The sequence below is a fragment of the Vitis vinifera genome, chromosome 8, assembly GCF_030704535.1.
Source record: "Vitis vinifera cultivar Pinot Noir 40024 chromosome 8, ASM3070453v1".
Classification (NCBI taxonomy): domain Eukaryota; kingdom Viridiplantae; phylum Streptophyta; class Magnoliopsida; order Vitales; family Vitaceae; genus Vitis; species Vitis vinifera.
The window spans coordinates 6,004,826-6,031,226 of NC_081812.1; the positions used below are offsets into that span (position 1 = coordinate 6,004,826).

General features: G+C 37.2%; 1 protein-coding gene across 2 annotated transcripts in view; it reads left to right on the forward strand.

Moving 5' to 3' along the window:
- Positions 1 to 25,794, forward strand: part of LOC100252028 (DExH-box ATP-dependent RNA helicase DExH1) — a 50,946-nt gene extending 25,152 nt beyond the window's left edge. For both annotated transcript variants that reach the window (XM_002263985.5, XM_010654964.3), the window contains 8 exons: positions 1,302 to 1,394; positions 23,109 to 23,323; positions 23,418 to 23,577; positions 23,734 to 24,007; positions 24,082 to 24,274; positions 24,388 to 24,574; positions 24,794 to 25,162; positions 25,323 to 25,794. In XM_002263985.5, the coding sequence (XP_002264021.3) occupies positions 1,302 to 1,394; positions 23,109 to 23,323; positions 23,418 to 23,577; positions 23,734 to 24,007; positions 24,082 to 24,274; positions 24,388 to 24,574; positions 24,794 to 25,162; positions 25,323 to 25,448 (1,617 nt within the window). In that variant the 3' untranslated portion in view covers positions 25,449 to 25,794. The remainder of the gene's footprint in view (positions 1 to 1,301; positions 1,395 to 23,108; positions 23,324 to 23,417; positions 23,578 to 23,733; positions 24,008 to 24,081; positions 24,275 to 24,387; positions 24,575 to 24,793; positions 25,163 to 25,322) is intronic.
- The last annotated feature ends 607 nt before the right edge of the window (positions 25,795 to 26,401 follow it).

Below are 26,401 nucleotides of genomic sequence, written 5' to 3' on the forward strand. Positions count from 1 at the left end.
GCCTGCTTTTTGTGGGGAAGTAAATTCTGCATCTTATGGGAAATGGTTCTAATTCAGTATGAACAAGAATATCACCTTGAAGTTGGGCACAGCTACTTGTTTTTTTTCTTTGGTCAGGAAGTGAATCCACTTGTGCAGCAATAAATGTTCTCCTATCCAAAAATGCGATGGTGTGTTTGTAAATAGTATAATGCAGACAATGTCTTCAAGTACCCAGTACATATTATTTATTGTTGCACAATGGTGTTTTCAGGCAGGAAATGTTTGGAAGTGCTAACAGGGACAGGATTTATCTGGTTGAGTGATGCCACAAAAGTAGTTCTGATGTTTGGGTTCTTTGGGACTGAGAAACAATAAATGAGTTTGGCTATGAAAAACGAGAAATAATGCTTATATTGCATTAGTTATAAATGGAATCTTGGAATGCTCTTCTTGTTTTGTGTCTTTTATTTTGGCATCTGGAAATCTTTATACTGCAGTGGATATTGAAAGTTTTGACAATTAGTGATTAGAGGCTTTTACAAATAAACGGTTGAGGAAACCATGGGTTTCTAAGGATTGGACATGAAGTGAGTGCAATAGAATTGGGAGGAAACTAGTTATCTGGGCAGCTGTTTTTTTAAGCTCAAATCCATTTTAGTCTTTCTAAGACACATAATATAACACATGACAAATGCTGAAAATGTTCTTGTCTACAAATCAATTACTGTAACAAACATGATAAATTCGGTTGTCTATAGTTTTGACTGCTTCATTACATCATATTGTAGTTTGAATCAATGACTTCTATCCGGTATCTAAAAATTTGATGGACATGTTAGCTATTAGTGCAGCAGTTCCTGTATCATATTGGGTTTTGGTAATGCTTGTATATAAAGGGTATGGGTTCTAGTTCTGCCTATGTACTCATTGTTTATTCAGTCTTGATGTATTTAGCTTTTGAGCAAAAAATTGTACTAATCAAGAATTCCTCACATCATGCATGAACATGATAATGGGATCGTAATGTCCTATATCCTATTATGCTAAATTCCATTACTGCTTTCTTAAACAAATCCTCATCAATCATTAGGAGGATCATTTTTTTTAAACCTTTTGGGTTTTCTTCTCATTACTCATTTGGTCTCATCTTCCATTGACACATGTTACACTTATTTAAAATGTAGCCATGCGTGTGTACAATTTAAAATATAACCATTTATTCCCCCATTAAGGAATATATTTTTCTTTCCTGCTATAGCTTGAGAGATTATGTCGTAAATTCTGTTAAATTCTTATTGCAACCTTGCTTTGTTTTGTAGGACACTGACATTGATTTGCACTACAAAAACTACAGCCCTTATACAAGACGTTCTCTTGAAGCTTGGTCTGGTTCACAGCTTGATTTGGGTCTTGTATGTACCTCCTGTTACCATCTGAAGCACCTGTTTAATTGCCAATTTGAAGTTTTCTTCTTACACTAACAAAGTATATTGTGTCTATGAACTTGCATTACTATGACGATACGTCAAATGAAAAAGGTGTATGAGGGGTCACTAGCAGTAGAAGGACCATAAGTTTTTTTTTAGTAAGTATAACAACCAGTCAACCACAAGAAGTGGCATTATTTGAATGAACAAACTTTAGAGGAAAATTCAATGTCAAATTGTTAACTGAAACATTTTTTTTTTTGATAAGTAAAAGAATTTCATTAAAAAGGCGCTAAAATAGCGACTCAAAGTAACTGAAACATGGACATGTGGTCATGATTAATTTTGATTTGTCCATTTAATTTTTTTTTTTGTTTTTTTTTGATAGGTGATTTTGATTTGGACATTCATGTGCCGTTTGTGCCTTACAATAGTGTTATTAGGATTGGACCACAGTCCAGTTACCTACCTATGTCTTGTCTGGTTTTTTTTCTTGTGACCACTTAAATCAAGAAGCCTCCAAATCCAGTGTAATCATTCAAACCTGAAGAGATCCAAGTGGTGTGGGTGGTAGTGAGCTATGGTAGTTGGGTGGCTTGTAACTTCTTTCTTTTACCTTTTCCATGGGTGTCATATCTGAAGATAAACCTGAATAAGAGCGCCCTTTCTGGTATTTATGTTAATCACATTCTTCTCTTTTAGGTTGCCAAGACCTGATTGGTCCCTTTCCATAGTGGAAATCTGGAGCTTCTCATTTTCAGGTTGTGTTTTCATGAAGGATTTCTAGAAGACTAGATGGTTGGAAGAAAGCTTTTCTGTTCTTAGAGTGAATGGACCTGGGTGCACTTTGTTGTTATGACAGAATGGTTGGAAAGGTGAGTGTAGAGTGAAAACTCTTCTAATGGGTTGTCTTAAGCCTCTCTTTGATGAATGCTCCCAAGGCAAACAGAATGGCATCATCAAAAATTTTTCTTGGGACATTTTCTGCATTAACTGCTAACACATGTAGGACTTCTGCTTGGAACCAACCCACTAATTTTAAACTTAAGAATTTTTGAGCTAGGGGAAAAAAAATGGTTGAGGGTGCTTTAACTCCTTGAAAGAATGCTACATTTCCCATATTGGAGCATGTTTTAATAAATTCTAATCTATTGAAAATCCAAATTTATTTCATGTCATCTAAGGTAGTGGTGATATTTATAGAATGTTTTTCTCCAGTATTGGTTTGGAGGGATTTGTAGGTCATTTAGTTGGATGATCCTTTTTTAATCACAATGCAAATAATCTTTAGGGTTTTGGTTTCCCACATCTAATAGGGTAAAAGTTTCTAACACTACATGTGCATGAGTTCTTCATAGCTATGTAGACCATAGTTGTTAAAAACTTACAACACACGATAAAATACGTTTTTTTTTTATGGAAATTAATATGCATCGCAATCTGTATCTTGCTTTAAAGCGTTTCTTACAATACATATATGATACACAATCGAATACGTGATATTACAATACAATAATACATACATCTTCAACTATTTTCTATATATTTTTTTAAATCAAATTATTTTTTTTGTTAAAAGAATTTATTATATTAATTGTTTAAAATATTCTAAAAAATTATAAATTGATTGTAAAAAGGAGAATTAGGTAAAATAATCTTATATGAAAAACTATATTCTTGTTATCAAATGCTATATTAGAAGTGAAGTTATGTTTTACAATGATATTAATTTTTTTTTTCATTTGAATTGTTTGAATGTTGATAGTGAAAATGATGCTGATTAGTGAATATATATATATATATATATATATAGAGAGAGAGAGAGAGAGAGAGAGAGATTATCGACACAATAAGTGCATATGCTTAGTTAGAATTTAGAACTAAAAATTATAGCTTAAAATCAAAGATGTGACGAATTTGTATATTAAAATCATATTTTGTTAATTTAAACTTGTCAAAACTTTAATATTCAATGTTTTCATATGATATGATATAATATAACTTAACTCTTTAGATCCTACTATCTTTCATAAAATTGGTTATATATTACCCTATACTTCATACTTTTAATAGATACACACACTATATATATATATATATATATATATTTTTTTTTCTATTTATTTTTCACTAAAAAAACTTACAATACACGAAATGATACGATATAAGGTATAGAAAAATCGAAAAACGATATACGATACGTTTTACAATTTAACAATTATGGTGTAGATGCGTTTTAAAGTTGTGAGTGCCCCTTGGACTTAGAGCAAACAATATCTATATGAGAGATAGTAGGTCCTTACAAATGGTATTAAAATCGATTCACGACTCCAGTATAAGAATTTATTTGACCTTGCAAAGGGTTTGTCTATTTGGCCTTATAATCTTGTGGGACATAATGAAAACATTGTGTTTACATGAGAGGTGATTGTGATATCTCATATTGAATAGGTGAAAAAGTTTTTGGTGCTTTATATGTATGTGCTCCTCTTAATTATGTAGACATGTTTTCAAGCTATGTTGGTCCTTTGGGCCCAACAAACAATATCTACATGGTTAGGTACAGGTCGTTATAAATGGTATTAAAGTTGATCCCTAGCTCTAGGTTGGGAATTTGTTTGACCCCATAAGGCTGGTTTGTTTGTTTGACCTTGCAATCCTACGGGACACAATGAAGGCGTTGTGTTTGCATGAAAAGTAATTGTGATAACCCACATCGGATAGGAGAAAATGTTTCTAGCACTATATAAAGCTATGAGGCCCTTTAGGCTCAAAGTAGACAATATCTAAGGTTTCCTTGGTGATTTGTGTAACTTTACTAAGGTTTTTTGGGCATTCTACTTATGACCTCCATTAATTGCACTTGTTGAAGGTTGATGACACCTATTATCTTGGTTTGTCGTACATGTGGCACATATGCACATTCAATTATTTGGTGTTGCTGAGTTTGTTAGCATTTTTTTTTTTTCGTTTAGATAGGCTAAAACATATGTATATTTATGGCAAAAAAAGGTACACTAGAGTACATAGGTATACAATGGGCACAAAAAGGTAAAGCCACACAAGAGCAAACACAAAAAATTAACACTCTCTCTCTCTCTCTCTCTGTCTCTCTCTCAACAAGATCTTAACTAATCTACAAAATCAATATAAGGGATTGAACCCCCCTTTATATACATCCCCACCCATGCTAAGAGGTTACTTGGAAATAAACATTTCAACCTTTGATCTGACATCTCAACATTTTCAAACACTCATTGGTTTCTTTTCTTCCACAAAATCCAAAATATGCATGGGAGAGCAGCCTTTTAGAACTTTTTTCATTTACTACCTACGAAGGAGCCATGCAAACTTAAAAGAGCTGTCTGACATTCGAAGGAAGTACTCAAACTACTCCAAATAAAGAAGAAAAAAGCTATTGTCATAAGACCCTTGATTTGCACAATGAAGAAGCACATGATAAATTGATTCCCCTTGACTGATTTTGTTAGCATTGTCTTAAGTAAGTCCCTTAAATGTTTTCTTAGAGGTTAAAACACATATAATGATCCTTAGGCTCTTGAGGTATATTTTACACTATATGGATGCATAGTTATATAAAGAGAAAAGCACAATAAATTTCTTCAAGGTTTAGTAATTTTCAGGGACCTTGACAAATGGGACCTTAATATGCCCTTGGATTTCATTTTTTTTTTTTTTTAAGACGATCTCTTATCCCTTTGAGAATTTACTTAAAATACCTATTTTACCCTTTAGATCAATTTAACAAATAATAAAAGACCAATTTAACCTTGACACTTAATTTATAGAACTTGTAATCCAATAAACATATATTTTGTAAGAATTTCTTTTCTCTTAAGGTTCAATTTGGAAGAAACTTTGTTTTTTTTTTCTTCAAACATTGTATATAAAAAACTCATTTTTATAATTTAGTTGAATTCTATTTTAAATGTAATTTCTTATAATTGGAAAGAATATAAAATGTGAATATAGAATTTTTCGAATCATTTTAATTTAAAATATATAATCAAGTAAAAAATTTTAAATTTGCAATACTCTTTTCTAGATAGGATTTAGAAATATGCGTGCTAAAGAATAGTCAAACCACTAGAATGTCTAATTTTTGTCTTATCAATTCAATTATCAGTCTATATAAGATCATAAATATAAGGAGAGGTGTGTAGTACCAAGGGTGTGGGTTAGTAAGGAGAGGTTGCTTTTTGTAATTACCTTATTGCTTGTTGCTTTTGTTATTCCTTATGTTTAGCTTTTGTTTGTGGGAGGATTCCTCATCCTAATATTGTATTTCTTAATTCCTAATTCAATATATCACATTGTTGTTGTCATAAAAAAAAGAAAAATCATAGATATAAGTGTTACTAGTGCACTTAAGTGGGGATTTACACGAGCATTCATCTTTCTCGGGAGCATTTGTATTCTAAATGCAATTTTAGTGGCCAATAAAGTGGTAGGTTACATATGATGTTTAAAGGAAGAAGAGGTAGTCTTTAATATTGTTTTTGGAAAAGATTATGACATCTAGTGTGTGAATTTTTGAACTAAGCTTTAGAAAGGAAAGGATTTGGACTAAGATGGAGATATTGGAGTCATGGATGCTTATCGGCTTCCAGTCTATTTGAGCCACCTCTTTTACCTTAGTTTTGTCTTGAGCAGAGTGATGTTGAGAGTGAAGGAGTGTAACATCATAAAGGGCTTTTTGGTGGATAGAAGTAAAAGATGAGATGGTCTCAATTACCTTTTGCAGTTCATACCCTTTGTTTCCCCAGATCTAGGCTAGATGACTGGTAGAACCTTGTATTAATTTTGATGGTTATTGCTGCTTTCTTTTCTTTTCTTTTATTTTTTGATAGTGATAAAAATTGAAAAACTGATATAGGTGCTATCATAGTAGACTTGAACCAAGTTACTCCAAACATCGTCAAAGCCAACATTTCTTGAAGGAGAAATCTGGGAGAGGACCTTTACATAAACTGAAACCAGAACATTCTGGATAATTAGTATATATATATTTTTTTGGAAAATTAAAAGTTTTTACAATGTTGTTTCTTCCCTTTTATAATGCTAGCCCTCAAATACTTTCTTATGGTTTATAGGATTTAATTAGTCACCTCAAATCTTTGACTGTTCAAACTTGCTATTAATTTTCTAACAATAACTACATTCTCTCCTCCTTAAAAGAAGCTTGTCCTTAACTTTGGTGTTGCTTGAGACTTCTTTTACTTTCTCATCGATGCATAGATATAGATTTGAAATATTGAATGTTGAATCTATTCCCATTTGTTTTGGCATATCAACTATGTAAGCATTCTCTGCAATCTTCTTAACGATTATGTGGGGTCCTATCTTTCTTTTGCTTAGTTGAGAATAAGACCCAACTGGAAATCTTTACTTATGTAGGTGCACCATCACCATGTTGCCTTCTTAGAAGATTTGGTTTCACCTCTTTTGCTCATATTTCTTATACTTTGCATTTGACTCCTCAATCTTCAACTTGATTTCCTCATGCAGTTCTTTCTTTAAGTCAACTAGTTATGTTTTCACCCTTTAAGCTATTTCTTCCCAGTTCTAGTAAAGGAGCTAAATCATAAAGATGCATTGGCTGCCTCCCATAAAAAATTTCAGGACGACTTTTTCTTGTAGCTCAATTCTTGGAATGGTTATAGGAAAAATTTGCTTTAGCAACAACATCCTATTGCTTAAGATTTTCTCTAACCATCAATAAATCTCCCAAACTTCTGTTGACGACCTCAATTTATCTGTACATTGAGGATGATAAGAAGTACTATATTGCAACCTAGTTCCAATTGTCTTTTATAAAGTTCTCCAAAAATGAAAAAAAAACTTGGGAGTTTCTATTTGATGTGATTGATTTTGGAATCCCATGCCATCGCACAAGAACATAAAGATTTTCTATATTAGATGCAAACATAATTTGCAACAAATGAAATGTGCCATTTTTTGAAAATTTGCCATCCACTACAAAGATGGAATCCTTCCCTGTTGACTTCTAGGTAGCCTACCACAAAGTCCATGCTTACATCTTCCCAATGAGTTGTAGGAACTAGTAGTGGAGTATGTTGAGTTGTAAATAGAATAGGAGAATTATTTTCCTATTATGTTAGTTTCCTATTTTTGTAAATAGATAGTTTTATGATTTAGGAATAAGTTAGTTTAGGAATAAGTTAGTTTCCTATTATGTCTCTTGTTTCCTATTTCTTCTCTTGTAATCTCCTATATAAACTGTGTGTATAGTTAATCTAATAGACAAAACTTATTATTTTTCATCCCATATTTCGTGTCAAGAGTATACAAACCTGTATTCTGAACCCTTTTTTTTTAAATTTTTTTTATTTAATTCTAGGCATGTTTGACTCCTTTTAAAAAAATTTACACATCCCTCCTCATTTTTGGTGAAAATGACTTTTGTTCAATCATATGTCTTTATCTTTCCCTAAATGTCCACTTAAGCCTCCACCATGCATGTCTTAGATGGTCTTTTCCCTCAAAGAGCAATTTGGAACACAAAGTTGGTTTCCTTTGAATAAGAAACCATCATGCAATAAATACTTTCATAGTTGCCTATTGTTACAATCATTGCAAATTGAACCAAAGAAAGGGTCATTAGGATAAAAATCTTTGAAGGAATCAAAACCCTTAACAGTAACAACCATTGTAGTCAACAATAAACTTCTTCGACTAAGTACATCTGCAATTTGTTTTCTTGCTCTAGACTTGTTCTTCATCACAAATGTGAAACGTTGCAAGTAAGTAGAATATAATTTTTTTTCATAAATGTTTCTCCTTCTTGTGTCATTCAAATTTTTGTTGTCAAATGACTTAGGATTGCCTTCTTGACTTAGAACAACTCCAATCCCAATTCTAGAAGCACCACACTTTATTTCAAAGACCATTTTAAAATCTGGTAGCACTAATATAGGGCTAAGTTGAGCATCTCTTTGACCTTATGAAAGCTCTCTTCGGCTTGTTCAGACTATTGAAGTTTCCATTTCTTCATGCAATTGGTTATAGGAGCCATTATGGTGCTGAATTTCTTGATGAAGCGTCTATAAAATGAGGCTAGACCATGAAAGCTGCGTACTTCTCCCACTGTTTTTGGTATTGGCCAGCTTCTAATTGCTTCAACCTTACTATCGTCAACTTGTATTCCTTCAACCTAACTATATATCCTAGAAACAACAAAGAATCAGCAAAAATTCTGCACTTCTTTAGATTGGCATGGAGCTTATTTCTTTTGAGAACATCTAATACTTCCTTTAGGTACTGCAAGTGAGGCTCCTTGGATGGGCTATAAATAAGTACATCACTAAAACACACCACCACAAACTTTCCAATGAATGACTTTAGAACTTGATTCATTTGAATGAATGGCTTTAGAAATTGATTCATTTGAATGAATGGCTTTAGAACTTGATTCATTTGAATGAATAGCTTTAGAACTTGATTCATCGAAGGCATAAATGTGTTAGGTGCATTTGTCGAACCAAAAGGCATCACAATCCATTCATAAAGCCATGCTTTGTTTTAAAGGTTGTTTCCACTCATCCCTTCCCAAATCTTAATTTGGTTATAGCCACTTTTGAGATCAATTTTAGAAAATACCTTTGCTCCATGAAACACATCCAATGTATCATCTAATATGGGGATTAGGTACTGATACTTTATCGTTTTTCAATATATCGCTTGACTGTCAATGCATGTTCTCCATGTACCATCTTTCTTTAAGGTTAATAGTGTTGGAACTATACATAAACTCATTGGTTCCCTTATATATTCCTTTTACAATAGTTCTTCCATTTGTCTTTGGAGTTCATGTTCTGTTTTCTCTCTCTCTCTCTCTCTTTTTTTTTCAAAATTTCTGTTCCCATTGGGACTTGAACTTAGAACCTCCCACAAACCCTCCCATCCCTTTACCTTTTGAGCTAGGCCTTAAGGGCAAAGTTCTTCATGTTCTTTTGGAGACATTTTATAACGTGGAAGGTTTGGTAGGCTAGCTCTTGGTACTAGATCAAATGTTTCCTTTTTAAAGTACCGACATCTCCATAGCAAATACTTCTACAAAATTCTCTAGGAATGCCTTTGCTTCATTAGAAACATCTAGCTAATCTTCCACGACTTCTTTTGCCAAAGACAAAAGGCAACTTCACTCATTTAAAAAGCATTGAACATTCACATAAGATTGTTCTTGTTCCACCTTAGAGTTAGCAAACATTTATTCTTTCATTAGGGCAAGTACTACCTTAAGTCCATTCTTGTAGAAAGCATAAACATTATTTTCTCCATGGTGGACAATATTATTGTCAAATTGCCATGGCCTACTTAGTAACAAATGGCAAGCTTCCATTTCCATTACATTGCATAAAACCTTATCCAAATAGTTTTTTCCAATTGAGCCATATTAGTTGTCCTTGGTAATTCCTTTTCACCTTCTTGAAACTTTTAACTTCTTCCGCAATCTCACAGATTTGGAAATTGAAAACCTTGAAAGACTCGTGTCCTTACTTATTCTTGTGCACTTGTCTCCATCTGCAAAAGATTTAGAACTTGGTCTTTGTCCAACTTATCAAATCCAATCTTGCTCTTTGCAGCCAAATTTTTATGAAATTCAAAGGCCTTGTCAAAGATTAAGGTCTTTACTTGGTTAGTGGTGCACAAGAACACCACTGACATGCTATAGTTGATAAGAGCTTACAAGTCGCTTAGTTCTTATTGGTGCATTTTATGCATGGGAAGTGGAGATTTGATCAGCCATCTCTTTCTACATTGCTTGTTAATGTTAGGACTTTGGCACAAGATTTTTAGTCTAGCTAAAGATGGATTGGGTTTTGCCTAGGAGTACATGTGACATGATGACCATCTCATTTATAGATTTAGGGAGTTCGCTTAGAGGCAAAATCCCTTTGGCAAATTGGTTGCCTTATTATGCTTTGGATTGTTTGGCAAGAGAGATGTTAAGATCTTTGAGGAAGAGTGGAGAACAAAAGAGATGTTATGGAATCTACTTCACTTTTACTCCTCCTTGTGGGCCTCTTGTACCATCGCCTTTAGAGGCATTCCACTTAATGTTATTCAATTCAGCTAGCTTTCAGTTTGTAAGTCAAAGGGGTGGATAACAATGAGAGGAGTAGAGTCTTGTTTTGAGATGTTACCTTTGTATATCCTTAAGTGGTCTATACCTTTGTGTGTAGTTCTCCTTGTATAGTGGAGGTTTTAAGTGTTACTTAGATCAATATTTTGTATTCTCCCTTATTCGTATCTTGTACTTTTTTCATAATTCATATATCTTTTATTTTTGATAAAAAAAATAAAGTTTTTTTTTTTTTTTTTTCCAAATGAGAAGGAAACAAGACTAAGTTTCACAACTTCTACTTCACCTCCTTTCTCAAACCAAGCAATTTGATATGGCTTTGGGCGTGGCAATACTTCCAAGTTCAACTTTGTCACCATTTCTTTTAGAAATAAAATTCTCGCAACTCCCCAATCAATAATAACATTACAAAGCCACCCATATGAAGAATATCCGGTTTTAAAAATATTCTTTCTCCATCAATTGGTTTTTGATACTTTTGGAGTTAACATGGAATGTCTTACTAGTTAATTTGGAAGATCATGGTCTTCATATGTAACTTTATCTTGGCTGATTCTGGGCATGATGAAGTGCAAAGTTGAAAAGTTTGAAGTGGAGAAAAAGTCTTTTCAGGTAAAGTTTGAAGGATCGAATGGCGGAACTTGGGTATCAGTAACATAAAGGAGCCGAGGTTTTGTTGTATCAGTAGGATTTGGAAAGGAGGAGTTGGATTGATTGACGAAGCATTTGAAGAAAGCTGTGGAGTTGGAGGCTTCCAGGGGATTCATACAAAAGATCAGGGGTAAGAATAAGATTCACTTGATGGAGATTTGCTTCAACAATAGAGGGCGTTTCATGAAAATCACTGAGATTGCTACAAGAAGGAAACCTTTACTTCTTGTCATTCCCGAGGGTGTTAAAGGTAATGGGTGGGAAGTCCTTAGGAAGGCGATTCTTTCAGTGCAAGACTATTCTGATCAAGTCGGAGGAGATTCGAATGAGACGTTTGGAGATACTCAGATGAGTAAGAGCATATATAGAGGTGGTCGGTCATACGCAAAGGTGGTTGCAGAGGATGGACTTAGGAGTGGAGTTCCATTGTCAGCTGGAAAATGGGCCAGAGCCGTAATATGCGAATGCAAAGAAAAAGTCCAAGACTGGACTCATGAAGGCAAGGCCATTGCGAGGATGATGGGTGTGAAAGGAATGGTGTCTATAAATCCCATTTCTGCTTTCAAGGGGTGTTTCTTTGTGAGTTCAGCAAGGAGAGCAGAATGGTTCCAAGAGTAGGAAAGACTTTTAGTGAAAGGAAGGCCTGTTCTCCTAAGAAGATGGTCACCAAGAGAAAATATGATTATTCCCGGAAAATTCAGAAGGGGTTGGTTAGAATTGAAAGGTCTTCCTTTTCACTTGTGGGATGAAGACCAGTTGAAATTCATTTTGAAGAAGTGGGGGAGGGTAACAGAGGTAGCAAGGGAAGCTGTGAAGTTGTTGGACTTGACGAAGGTGAAGCTGTGGGTGGAGATGCATCCTAATGTCGTGCTTCTAGCGTTGCTTGAGGTGGAAGACGGGGCCTGGAAATATACAGTAGTAGTTTCAGTCATCGGAAAAGAGGATGAAGACGACACTGTCACGTCCGAGGCAACCCATTGCAGGAGCGAGTGGTTGAAAGAGGGGGGTTGCGTCTCTCAGTCGACAAAATTTGCAGAGGGGCTACGAGGTAGTATCAGGGGCAATGAGTGCTACAGTAGGAAGCTTCTTCCCCGGGCACGTTATCGGTGCTCAAGTACAAGTGTGGCGGCCAAAAGGGAGAATGGATGGGAAGGGAGCAGCCTGGGCCCAGTAGAAGAAAACGTTCTTGGGCCTATAGAGCCTGAGACTTCTTTTAAAGCCCAGCCAGTAAGGGCCCAAAGAGGGAGGAGGAGTCATGGGCTTCACGTTGGCCCAGATGCCCCTCAAGCCCATGAGACTGTAGCGGCATCACCTACATCTCTCCAGCGAGTGGGTTCCTCTACAAAAGCGACCACGCAGCCTTGTCCAGGCGATGAGAGGGCCGACGTCGAGGTTATATATGGAGATGTTGGTCGGGCCGATGAGTTATAGGCCCAGACTATATCCAACCCTAGCCTACCTTCAGAGATAGAAGACGTTAGTTACGGGCGTCGGACCGTGGGCTGTAAGTTAAAAGGCCTATCGGGGTTGGGCCAAATTTTAGGAGGATTGAAGTCCTCTGGCATGAAAGGTAGGTCTCGAGAGGAAGAAAGCATAGCGAGAAAGGGGAAAGCTCCAGTGGTTCAGATGAGAGACTCCACGCAGGAGGAAAAGACGATAGTTTCAAGGAAGATGTGGTCCAACCTCTTCCTTCCAAGCGCTGATCGTCGTCATGGACAATGGAGTAGCAGCGAGCCTCTTCCCCTACGGAGCGCATCGCCATTTAGCAAAGTCCGCAATCTGGAAGTGGATTGCCGGACGGGATCTCAAAAGGTACGAGGTATCAGAGAGAGTCCTATCTTCCGCTGTCTTCTATCAAGGAAATGTAAGAGCTGGTCGAGGGAAGAGACCTCGACGTCAAGAGGAGAGATGGACTCGCAAAAATCCCATCTCGAAGAAGACAAAGGAGGATTTACGGGCCGAGCGGGGTACGATCCTCGTGGTTCTTCAGTCACGGATTCACCTTCTATTCCAAGAATCAGAGGTAAAGGAATCATCTTGGAGGGAAATTGTGAAATTCTGGGAGCGGAAAACATGGAGGAAAAGTTAGCCTTTTTCTTCTCAGCCACCCGAGCCTTATTCCTTTCCTTTTTGTAATCTGGAAAAGCTTTTGCTGAGTCCCTTTGGTCCTCATCTCCCAAATTCAGCTTTTCTTTCCCAGTCTCCTATGGTAAATCAAGGTAATTTTAAGATTTTTTCTGAAAAAGGCGGTGTTGGCTCCTTAAATTATGTTGGCATCCCTGTCCGTGTTGAGGAGGAGAATCAGAGAGCTTTCTAACCAGTTGTCCGAGAGCTCTACCCCTAGGAAGTCTTCTAACCTGATGTCAAGTAGTCCGGGGGATACTGCGGCATCCCCACTGGGAGACTTTCTTATTGATGGCCTGTCCCCTAGAAAAATGGCTAAAGTGCGAGAGGTTCTATGCTCTCTGGACATTAAGGTGTACTCTAGGAGGAAGAATAGAGGCCCCATAGGCGATTGAGACCAGGGGGATTTGGTTTGGAGGGTTAGGGTCTGAGTGTTTTTCCATGAAAATTATCAGTTGGAATGCCAGGGGTTTGGGTTCAAGCAATAAGCGAAGGGTGATTAAAAATTTCCTTAGGTCAGAGAATCCAGATGTTGTGATGATTCAGGAAACAAAAAAGGAGAAGTGTGACACAAGGTTTGTGGGTAGTGTTTGGACGGTCAGAAATAAGGATTGGGTTGTTCTCCCGGCGTGTGGGGCTTCAGGTGGGATTTTGTTCATTTGGGAGTCAAAAAAGCTGTGCAGGGAGGAGGTGGTATTAGGCTCTTTCTCGATCTCTGTCAAGTTTGTCTTGGATGACTGTGGACCTCTTTGGATTTCTACAGTTTATGGTCCAAATAGTCCCTCACTTAGGAAGGATTTTTGGGTGGAACTTTATGACATTTATGGTCTAACTTTTCCGTTATGGTGTGTGGGCGGTGATTTTAATGTCATAAGGAGAAGTTCAGAAAAATTGGGGGGCTCTAGGCTAACTTCAAGCATGAGGGACTTTGATAGTTTTATTAGAGAATGTGAATTGCTTGATCCACCTCTTCGGAATGCATCATTCACTTGGTCAAATCTGCAAGAGTCTCCTGTGTGTAAGAGATTGGACCATTTTCTTTACTCAAATGAGTGGGGGTAGCTCTTTCCCCAAGGCCTTCAAGAAGCCCTTATTAGAAGGACCTCGGATCATTGGCCAATTGCTTTGGATACCAACCCGTTCATGTGGGGCCCAACACCTTTTAGATTTGAGAACATGTGGTTGCAACATCCTAGTTTCAAGGAGAACTTTAGAAATTGGTGGAGGGGAAACGGATGGGAAGGCCATAAGTTCATGAGGAGATTACAATCTGTTAAAGCCAAGTTGAAGGAATGGAATAAGTTTTCTTTTGGAGAGCTCAATGAAAAGAAAAAAAGTATCCTTAATGATTTAGCTAACTTTGATGCCATTGAGCAGGAAGGGGGTCTCACCTCTGAATTGTTAGATCAAAGAGCCTTAAGAAAAGGGGAGCTAGAGGAATTAATTTTGAGGGAGGAAATCCATTGGAGACAAAAAGATAGGGTGAAATGGGTTAAGGAAGGGGATTGCAACTCTTAAGTTTTTTCATAAAGTGGCTAATGGCAGGCGAAATAGGAAATATATCAAGGAGTTGGAAAATGAAAGGGGCTTAGTGTTGAATAATGCCGAGAGAATCACAGAGGAGATCTTACTTTACTTTGAAAAACTCTACGCGAGTCCTATAGGAAAGTCTTGGAGTATTGAAGGATTAGATTGGTCCCCTATTTCGGAAGAGAGTGCGATAAGGTTGGATTCCCCTTTCACTGAAGAAGAGATTTCTAAGGCCATTTTTCAGTTGGATAGGGACAAGGCTCCGGGGCCTGATGGCTTTACTATTGCAGTATTTCAAGACTGTTGGGATGTGATTAAGGAGGATCTAGTGAGAGTGTTCGCAAAATTTCATAGGAGCGGAGTTATCAATCAAAGCACTAATGCCTCTTTCATTATTCTTTTGCCCAAAAAGAGTATGACAAAGAAAATCTCAGATTTTAGACCCATTAGTTTGATCACTAGTCTCTACAAGATAATAGCCAAAGTGCTCTCAGGGCGTCTAAGAGGGGTTCTACATGAAACCATCCACTCTACTCAAGGCGCTTTTGTTCAAGGGAGACAAATATTGGATGCGATTCTCATAGCGAATGAGATAGTGGATGAGAGAAGACGATCAGGGGAGGAAGGTGTCATCTTCAAAATTGACTTTGAAAAGGCTTACGATCACGTAAGGTGGGTTTTTTTGGATCAAGTGTTGGAGAAGAAGGGGTTCAATCCTAAATGGAGGAAATGGATGAGTGGATGCTTGTCCTCGGTATCTTAGGCAGTATTGGTGAATGGTAGCGCTAAAGGTTGGGTTAAGGCATCGAGAGGATTAAGACAAGGTGACCCTTTATCCCCCTTTTTGTTTACTTTAGTAGTAGATGTACTAAGTAGGATGCTTTTGAGAGCAGAGGAGAGAAATATGTTGGAGGGTTTCAGGATGAGTAGAAACAGAACTAGGGTATCTCATTTGCAATTTGCTGATAATACTATCTTCTTTTCTAACACTAGGGAGGAAGATTTGCAGACTCTCAAGAGTCTTTTGTTAGCGTTTGGGCATATTTCTGGGCTTAAGGTCAACCTTGACAAGAGGAATATTTATGGTATCAATTTGGATCAAGCTCATCTTTCAAGATTGGCTGAGACGCTTGACTGCAAGGCTTTTGGCTGACCTATACTCTATCTGGGTCTTCCTTTCTGTGGGAACCCCAGGGTGGGTGGATTTTGGGATCCAGTGATTGAGAGAATTTCAAGAAGATTAGATGGATGGCAAAAGGCATACTTATCCTTCGAGGGGAGGATAACTCTCATCCAATCTTGCCTTACCCATATGCCCTGTTACTTTCTTTCTTTATTTAAGTTACCCGCTTCAGTCGCTGCAAAAATCGAGAGGTTGCAAAGGGATTTTTTATGGTCAGGGATTGGGGAAGGCAAAAGAGATCATTTAGTGAGGTGGGATGTTGTGTGTAAACCGAAGGAAATAGGGGGTTTGGGTTTTGGGAATATTTCTCTGAGGAATCTCGCTCTTTTAGGGAAATGACTGTGGAGGTACCCTAGAGAGGGTTCAGCTCTATGGCATCAGGTAATACTAAGCATTTATGGTTCACACTCCAATGGTTGAGATGCTAACACTTTAGTCAGATGGTCACATCGTTGTCTTTGGAAGGCTATTACACAAGTCTTTAAAGAGTTTTCCTCGTTTAATCGGTTTGTGGTAGGAAATGGGGAAAGAATTCAGTTCTGGGAAGATTTGTGGTGGGGGGACCAACCTTTGGGAACCTAATATCCAAGACTATTTAGAGTAGTCTTGGATAAAAACATACCTATTTCTTCATTTTTCGGTCCTACTCGTCCTTTCTCTTGGAATTTAAATTTCCGTCGTAACCTGTCAGATTCTGAGATAGAGGACTTAGAAAGCCTCATGCGGTCTCTCGATGGATTGCATTTATCTCCTTTGGTTCTAGATGCCAGATTTTGACCCTTATCTTCTTCAGGGCTTTTTTCAGTTAAATCCTTATTTCTAGCTTTATCTCAATTTTCTGGATCTCCTCAGGTTTTCCCTTCTAAGTTCGTTTGGAATTCTCAAGTTCCTTTCAAAGTGAAGTCCTTCGTCTGGTTAGTGACACACAAGAAGGTGAATACTAATGACATGCTACAAGTGAGAAGACCCTACAAAGCCCTTAGTCTTGATATTTGTATTCTGTGCATGAAGCATGAGGAATCAACAGATCATATTTTTCTTCATTGCTCCTTGACGATTGGGTTGTGGCACAGGTTATTTCAGTTAGCTAAGATGGATTGGGTCCCCCCGAGGAGCATCTTTGACATGATGTCCATCAAATTTAATGGTTTTGGTTCTTTTAAGAGGGGGATAGCCTTGTGGCAAGCTACAAGCATCGCTCTTATTCGGGTTGTGTGGTGGGAAAGAAATGCGAGGATTTTTGAGGATAAAGCAAGGAATTCAGAGTATCTTTGGGACTCTATTGTTTTCCTTGCTTCTCTTTGGGCTTTTTGTTCCAAGGTTTTTAAGGGGACTCCCCTTAATGTGATACAACTTGATTAGATAGCGGTGTATACTCCATAAGGAGTGGTCCTTTTATAGTGTTCGCTTGTTTTTCAGTGTAATTTACTGTAGTTTAGCTTTCTTTGGCAGGAGGATTCCTCATCCTTCTTTTTGTACTTCTTTTTATCTATCAATAAATCTATGTGTCGTTTCCAATAAAAAAAAAAAGAAAAAAAATGTAACTTTATCTTTTGTGAATTCTAGTAGCCCTCCATCACTTGAGGTTCAATCACCTTGAGGTTTCATCACTACCTCCTCATTAACATTATTCTCACCTTATTCGTATAAAAATTCCCCTAGAGTTTGCTGGAACTCCTTGATTGCAAGTTGATTTCTCAAATTCCTTCATTGGTAAGTTTAAATGTTTTACCTTGTTTGGCCTCCAATGGTGGAATTTAGAGGAGCTTGCTCCAACCTAACATAGTTGATTAAGTTGCTACCACGAATTTGTAAGCTCTTCCCTAGTTGGACCGTTTCTTGTTGGGTTGTGTAGATGTCGCATTTTGATGGTCCCCAAACCTAACAATTGATTTACAACAAAAAAAGACGGATTAAGGTGCACTAGAGGTATACAAAGGTTACCATATGACATAGGAAAGGATGATAAAAACAAAAAACACCTCCTTTTATTAGGTAACACCTAACCAATTAATGAAATCTAATATAGATATTAAATCCCCATTTATAAACAAACTAATCCAACATAAGGAACATAATAATGACTTTTTGATAGAATGATTTTTGAATGCTTTGCATTTTTAAACAACATGGCGTTTCTCTCCTTCCAAATAGTCTAAAATAAGTACAATGGGACAACTTTTCACGCCTAGGCCAAAGGCACAACCACTCCTTAGCTATAGTACCTCACTTGGTAAGGCATGTGCCTTGTTGGAGAGGCTCGCCTTGTCTACTTTACTTTTTCTTTTTAAACACTTTTATCTTGAAATTTGATTACTTTGCTGTTTAGTGTTTTTTTGAAATATTTAAGACCTTAAATTTTTTGTTGCTTGAATTAGATTTTGGATCATATTTTATAAAATTGATATGCATCCTAGGTTACATTTCACTTCGCTTAGATGTATACCTTGTGTTACATCTTGTGCCTAAGCCTTAGTTATGCCTTGCACTTTTTAAAAATCTACAAAAGTCCCTGCCAACTTAAAAGGGCCTCTTATATTGTAGGAGGTAGCACCCATGCTATGCTGAACAATGAAAATATCAAGTGCCTCAATATTGTTGTTGTGGCACAATGAAGGATCTGCTCAGTTGAATCTTCTTCTCTCTTAGGGAACATTATAAGACAATCCAACCTTTACTTTTTAATTGGTCTCAGGTCAAAATCCTTTTCCAAGTTGCTTTTTATGAGAATAAACTCACTCCAAGGATTCCGAATAACCTATAAGGAGAGGTTTCTAGCTCTATAAAACTCTAGATAAGGGTAGAAAGTCGTGGTTTAAGATGAATTAAGGTGAAGGTTCTTTGTTGGGTATTATCGTAAATCGAGACCAGGTTCAAATTAGCTTCCTTTCTAGACTATAAAGTTTTTTGTTAGCCCATGATACATGTAGGTCTCCTTCCAGCAAGAACCCAAAGAGTCCTTCCCTTGTAGGTTCATGACATAGAAAGGATTTTTCGTGCTTAAATGGTTGATAGAGAGCATGTTTATCTCTTGGTGGTAGAATAACATTAATATGACTGTGTTTGTCACTTCCCACTTATTTTCAATGTTTTCAAAGTAGCTTTTGGAATTGAAAATTTATAGAGATTTCTTTGGTTAGGAGTTAAGGAAAGAGAGTTGGCCTTGTTAGTTAGGTTAGTGCTTGGTTTAATAGGGAAGCGGGTATGGGTGTATGTAGAATATCCTTGAGGAATAGAGCCCAAATAGGCAAGCAAGAAGCCAAAAAAGTGAGGATTGGATTTTCTAAAGCATGCTTAACAACTTTACTTAGAGAAGTGACTGTAACGGTTCTATAGGGAAAGTGACGGTTTATGACACAAGGTCATTTTGAGGGTCTATGGACATTCGAGCCAACACTAGTATTAAGTGGTACCATTGTAGCCTCTAGAAAGTTATTGATCAAATCTTCTTTGATTTTTCTTGTTTTACTCGTCTTTTTGTGGTTGATGGTGCAAAAACCTGCTTTTAGGAAGACACTTGTTGAAAAGATGGGTGGTAGGACAAGTGGTTTCAAACCATCAACATGTTTATGTGGAAGGCGAACAAATATTGGATGCACTTCTCACCGAAAATGAGGCCATTGACTCAAAGGTGGAGAGCGACATCGGTGACATTATTTGCAAAATGGATATTGAGAAGACATATGATCATGTTAATTGGGAACTTTTGATGGCCGTCTTGGAGAAGATGGGTTTTGGCTAGAGATGGATCTGATGGTGTATTTCTACAATAAAATCCTCAATGCTTGTAAATGGGAGCCCACTATCTCCTTATTTATTCATTTTGGCCATAGGGGTGCTTAGTTGAATTTTGTTGAGGGTGAAAGAAGGGGGTTTCATCTTGAGATTCAAGGTTAGGGATAGAGGTGGTGAGGGGCTAGATATGACTCACCTGCTATATGCTAATGATACCCTTGTGTCCTATGACACCAATTGAGTAATTGGAATATTTGAGTTAGTCATCCATGTGGTTCGAGGCAATATCGAGATTGGAAATTAATTTGGAGAAGAGAGTGCTCATTTCAGTTGGGAGTGATGACAATGTGGAGGTGCTAGTTGCTTTTATGGGTTGAAAGGTGGGGCATCTACCTCCTACTTATCCAGGCCTTCCACTTGGTGTTTTGTTTAAATCAACGAGGACCTAAGACTTGGTGGAAGAGGGATTTCAAAAGAGGCTTGCTATGTGGAAAATGCGATATCTTTCCTAAGGAAGAAGATTCACCTTGATTAGAAACACTTTTTCTAGTCCCCAATTTATTTTATTTGTAATCATAAGAAGAGTGTGTCTAAGGTTGAGTAAATCCAAAAGACTTTCTTTGGGGCGGGGTAGAGCTTGCAAAAAGGTCCATCTTTTTAAGTGGTTTATAGTTTGTTTGGACAAAAAGTAGGGAGGGCCTTGGCATTAGAAATATCACCATGTTGAATGGCAAGTAGTGTTGGAGATGCGTGACCAAGAGGGATTCTCTTTAGAAGTAGGGTTATCATTAAAAAATTCAGGGGAGAAGATGGAGGGTGGTGCTTTAGGGGAGTGAGAGGTGGTTATGTGGTGGGTGTGTGGAAGACTATCAAAAATGTGTGGGACTCTATAAAGGTTAGATATTTTTTCACCATAGACAATGGTAGGAGGGTAAAATATTGGAAAGATAGCTGGTGTGGTGATTCATCTTTGAAAGAATCTTTTCCGTCATTGTTCTCGATAGCCTTCACGAAGGATTTGTGAGTAGTGGTATGAGGAAAGAGGTTGTTGGAGCCCTTGCTTCTCAAGACAGTTTTGTGATTGGGAGCTTGAAGGAGTGATGTCCTTTTTCCAGCAATTCCAAGTGTTCTCAATTAGAAGAGAGGAGGGTGATAGTTTGGAGTGGAAGGAAACCAAAGGAGGCAGTTTCTCCATTAAGTCCTACCATTCCCTACTCTAGGGAAGAAGCAAGCCTTTCCTTGCAAAATGTGTTTGGAATTCTTAGGTTCTTGTGAATGTGGTTTTTTTTTTTTTTTTTTGGAAAGCATTGTGAGCAGAATTCTGATGATCAATCAGCTTAAAGGGAGGGGAAGGATTATGCCAAGGTAAGTATCCTGTGGCAATTGATTTTCTCTCTATTTGGGTGGTATGGGTGATGCAATCAACAGTAAAAGGAACTCTATTACATTGGCAAGGAACTTTTGTGGGCAAGAAATGAGGAAAAAGTGTGGAGGGCTTCTCCATTGTGCTTGTTCTGAACGGTGTGGCAGGAAAGAAATAGAAGGGTATTTGAAGCTTTGGAACTACCAGAACATGCAATTAAACTCTCTTTTATCAGCACTTTTTTGAAATGGGTCAGATCGTATGTAGAAGATTATTCCATGACCATGATAGACTTTGTAGATTGGATTAACTCAAAGTAAGGAGAGTTTTTTGTTTTTAGGTTTCTTCCCCCTTTCTATTGATTACTTGTTTCTTTTAGCATGACGAATGTATAGATTGTGTACATTGTCACGCCTTTTTGTAGGTGCTTTGTATATAAAATACTTTCTCTTCTTGCTTATAAAAAAAAAAAAAGAGGTATTTTCTCTCTTATTTTCAATACCTAAATCTCTTTTGCGTGGTGAGAATGAGATACTCCTATATCTCTAGTTTTTTTGCTCTCTTTTCTCCTTCACCATCTTGGAACTTTTGTTGGAACCTTTTGGATTAGGAAGTTAAAAACTAACTTTTCTTTATGCTTTCTATAGTCTAAGTGCATTTTTCGCTTTCTTATCTTGATGCAAACGTTTAGTCTTTGACCTCTTTAGGTTTGTTTTCAGTTAGTTCCTTTTTGTAAAGTTGTTTCCATTTCAACCAACTCTTATCTCTTTACTCAATCCGTATTTGGATTTAAGTTAGCAAGACCAAAAAAGGTGAAGAAATGAAAGGGAGGGGGTAACTAAAAGAGTTTTGTAAAATGAGCTAACATTGAAAAGCCTTGAGGATACCAGCAGAAAGGTTTTCACTATTGAGGTCGAGATCTAGTTCTTTTGAAGGAATTTATGCAGGTCAAAGCTATAGACCTTTCCAATCTTGTAGTGGAAGGAGATTTTGCTGATATTGTCGTTTCTTGAGAGACTAAGAAAGGAAGGTTTAAGGGGTGGCTTTGCTAGTTTGATACTGCTATAGAGCTGGGTGTTCTTTTTTTCAGTTATGTTCCTTGCATAGTGAATCAAGTGGTGGACATTTTAGCCAAAAGAGGAGCAAAACTTTTGGTGTCTTTGGTAGGCAATTTAGCCTGCCAGAATTGTAATTATCTTTGATTTGTTCTTGGACTGTTTTTGTTTCTTTCTCAATTGTGCAGCTTGTATTGCCTCTATTCGTGGAATTTTTTTTCCTTTCTTTTTGGTCAAATTTTGTATGATATGGAAGGATGTCTTATTTTCTTGAACTTTTATTTAATAGAAAGGAATCAGTTTGTAATTAAAGAAAAAACTTTTCATGAATGACTTTGTACCAAAGAATATATTTGATAACCAAAAATATAAATTATTTTGTACATAGTTTAAATATATAGTCTTTTTCTCCATGTTCCTTACACATGCAGGGTTGGATTGGATGCCATATTAATCTAGTGAATGGTATCCCATAAAACCTCTGAATTCTTTGCCTTATCCTCATATATCCTAGCATTTCTTTCCTGCCACAACCCAAATCAAAGCAATACTTACAATCTAGTGTAAACTTTTGAAGAGGACTTTGAAATTTTGCCAAATCTTAGGGAGGTTTAGTGGACTCTTCCCTACACGCATTTTCCTTGTGAGGTATGAGACTTGTTAAATTGTTAATTTAAGTTCCCTGGATGTGTTCTGATATATTAATGAGGCTGGGAGGATATTCTTCTAGTTTACAACTTTAAAGTAGGCATTACTCTCACCGCATCTTAATTTGCAATGTCAACTATTTTAATATTTGTTAGTTCACTCATATTAGTCAACGCCTAAGGGTCTCAAATGATGACATCCCTAAGTGCACGTCGCTTCATAAATGCTTTTTCTTCTTTATGTAATTACAGTAATTTAGATCCCACTTAATTGTTATTCATAGGTTGAAGCAACAATTGAACATATTTGTCGCCATGAAGGGGAAGGAGCAATTCTTGTATTCCTCACTGGCTGGGATGACATTTCTAATCTACTTGACAAAGTTAAAGGAAACAATTTTCTTGGTGATCCCAGAAAGAATTTAGTCCTTCCACTGCACGGTTCAATGCCTACTATCAATCAACGGGAAATATTTGATCGACCACCCTCCAACATGAGGCAAGCATCCTTCATCTACTAAGCCTTCTATCTATTAGTGATGCATCTGAAACAGATTATTTTTCAATTCTAAATTGCTTTGCATCTATTGTAGGAAAATTGTGCTAGCCACAAACATTGCAGAGAGTAGTATCACCATAGATGATGTTGTATACGTCATAGACTGTGGAAAGGCAAAGGAAACAAGTTACGATGCTCTAAACAAGTTGGCTTGCCTGTTACCATCATGGATTTCCAAGGCTTCAGCTCATCAGGTATTCATTTTCATATCATGTGAATTCAATGACTAACTAGAAAGTTTCCTCCTCTCTCTTACAAAAATATGGCTGTGACTTTTGGCCATAGATGATGTCATATTGGTTAGTTTCTTATTGGAAGTTCTCTATGTTTTTATGGTGTAATATTTACAGAGACGAGGACGAGCGGGCCGTGTGCAGCCTGGAGTTTGTTATAGACTTTATCCAAAGATGATACATGAGGCAATGCTCCAGTTTCAGTTACCTGAAATTCTCCGGACACCTTTGCAAGAGCTATGCCTGAATATCAAAAGTTTGCAGCTTGGAAAAATTGGTTCTTTTCTGTCTAAGGCGCTTCAGCCCCCAGATCCTCTATCTGTTCAAAATGCAGTTGAACTTCTTAAAACAATTGGCGCTCTAGATGATATGGAGGAGCTTACTCCACTTGGTATGCAAGATTGGATTTTTGTGATTTCTAGCTTTATGCCTTTATAATCTTACCCTTTTTTTGGGTGAATACAGGCCGCCATCTCTGCAAATTACCTTTGGATCCAAATATTGGAAAGATGCTCCTCATGGGGTCCATCTTTCAGTGCCTTAACCCTGCATTAACAATTGCAGCTGCTCTTGCACATCGTGACCCATTTGTCCTTCCAATAAATAGGAAAGAAGAAGCTAATGCTGCAAAAAGATCCTTTGCTGGCGATTCTTGCAGGTTCAGTTATTTAACAAAGTCATGCTGTTCTCTGCTTTGAGAATTGTAGAATCTTTTCAAAATTTACATTGATTTTGTTGATAAGGTGAAATTTTCCACACCTTTTAATGCAGTGATCACATAGCACTTCTCAATGCATTTGAAGGATGGAAAGATGCAAAATGCAGTGGGAAGGAAAGGGACTTCTGTTGGGAAAATTTCTTATCACCAATAACCTTGCAGATGATGGATGATATGAGAAATCAATTTCTAGATCTACTGTCAGACATTGGCTTTGTGGACAAATCCAAGGGTGCTATTGTAAGCTCTAAGCTCTGATTGCTTCCTGTTTCCTCTGAAGTTATTTATCTTTAGCACTGTTAATTACATCACAAGTGGTCAATGCAAAAAATTCCCTAGATTGCATGCTAGATGAAATTTCTGTACTAATATTCCCTGAGTTATTGCCTCTAAACTGATTTATATCTAAAAAAAGGTGGTTTTTTTCCAGGATTAGTAGACTAATATATGTGCTTGCAGGCCTATAATCAATATAGCAATGATCTGGAGATGGTATGTGCAATCCTTTGTGCTGGGCTCTACCCAAATGTTTTGCAGTGCAAAAGAAGAGGAAAGCGAACAGCATTTTACACTAAAGAAGTTGGGAAAGTTGACATCCATCCAGCATCTGTTAATGCTGGTGTTCATCTTTTCCCTTTGCCTTACATGGTTTATAGTGAGAAGGTCAAAACTGCCAGCATCTTTGTACGGGATTCAACAAACATATCTGATTATTCTCTACTTCTTTTTGGCGGCAATCTCATTCCAAGCGAAACCGGTGAGGGAATTGAAATGCTTGGGGGTTACCTTCATTTCTCTGCTTCAAAGAGTGTATTAGAGTTGATACGGGTAATGCTCCTTGAGAGTTTCTCTTTTCATAGCTTTCTATGTGTCAAATAATTTGTGCTTGTTTTCTCTCTCTCTCTCTTGGTTTAATTCATTTTTGGCATATATATAGATATATGAATGTATTGAACCAGGCTTGATTTTGGGTGATGGTGCTTTGCAGAAATTGCGCAGTGAGCTTGACAAGCTGCTAAAGAGGAAGATTGAGGAGCCAGGGCTGGACATTTCAGCAGAGGGAAAGGGAGTGGTTGCTGCTGTGGTTGAGTTACTGCATAGTCAAAATGTATGATACTAAATTTTGCGTTCTCCTTTTTGCTCCCTTTTCTTTTTCTTTGGTTTCCTGCAACTGACACACTTAGACTCAGTAAGCCTACAATTTTTATTTTTTTTTCTTAAATAATGTATCAGCCTGAAATTTTTGAAGATTCTCATCAATATTTGTATCCATTAGGATACCAAGTAAATCAGGTGAGTAGTTGTAATGGGTGGTAACCACACAAATACTAATATGTAGTTGAACGAGAATGTTTCAGTGATCTCAGGGTTGGGATGCGATATGTGGAAGATGAGAAATTTTCATCAAATGTTAAAAACTGTTGCTGGGCAATATACTAATCATATTATTTTGCATGTTATGTTGATGGCTCTATTCACTATTACTACCTTATATGAATGGCCTTTGTCATCCAATGATATCATTATTGCACTCCATTATGAGATCTGTGATCTAGTCCCTTGGGATTTTTCGCACCACTTGGTTGCGATGTGGATGTCAGCTGCCATATCTGTTGGGTTCTGGCTGCTATTTTCAGAAATCTTTCCACTGAATTGTACGGTGCTTTGATTTGCAGCTTCTCTTTTGAACCTTCCTCCTTTGTATGTGTGTGAAGATAAAAAACTAGCAGATGAGCACGTGTCCTTTGAAAGAACTCTTCTTTCCTTTCATGCTTCCACCCCCCAAATTTCCTCCCTTATGACTCCGATTGGAGGGGGGAAATCTCCCCTTTTGATCTCATTCTAATAGCAGATGGGACTTGCTTTAGATTTATTTCTCGGAACACATTTGAGTATGTACTGGAACATATTGAATGTAGTTACTTGCTCCAAATCCTTTCTGGCCATGTTATGCGTCCCCTCAATCTCGATTATATGGTTGTTTTGGTGCTGATTTCAGAAATTCTGCTTCTAACCATGCGCAGAAAAGCTAACCATTGTGATCATAAAAAGCGTTTTTAGCCTTTT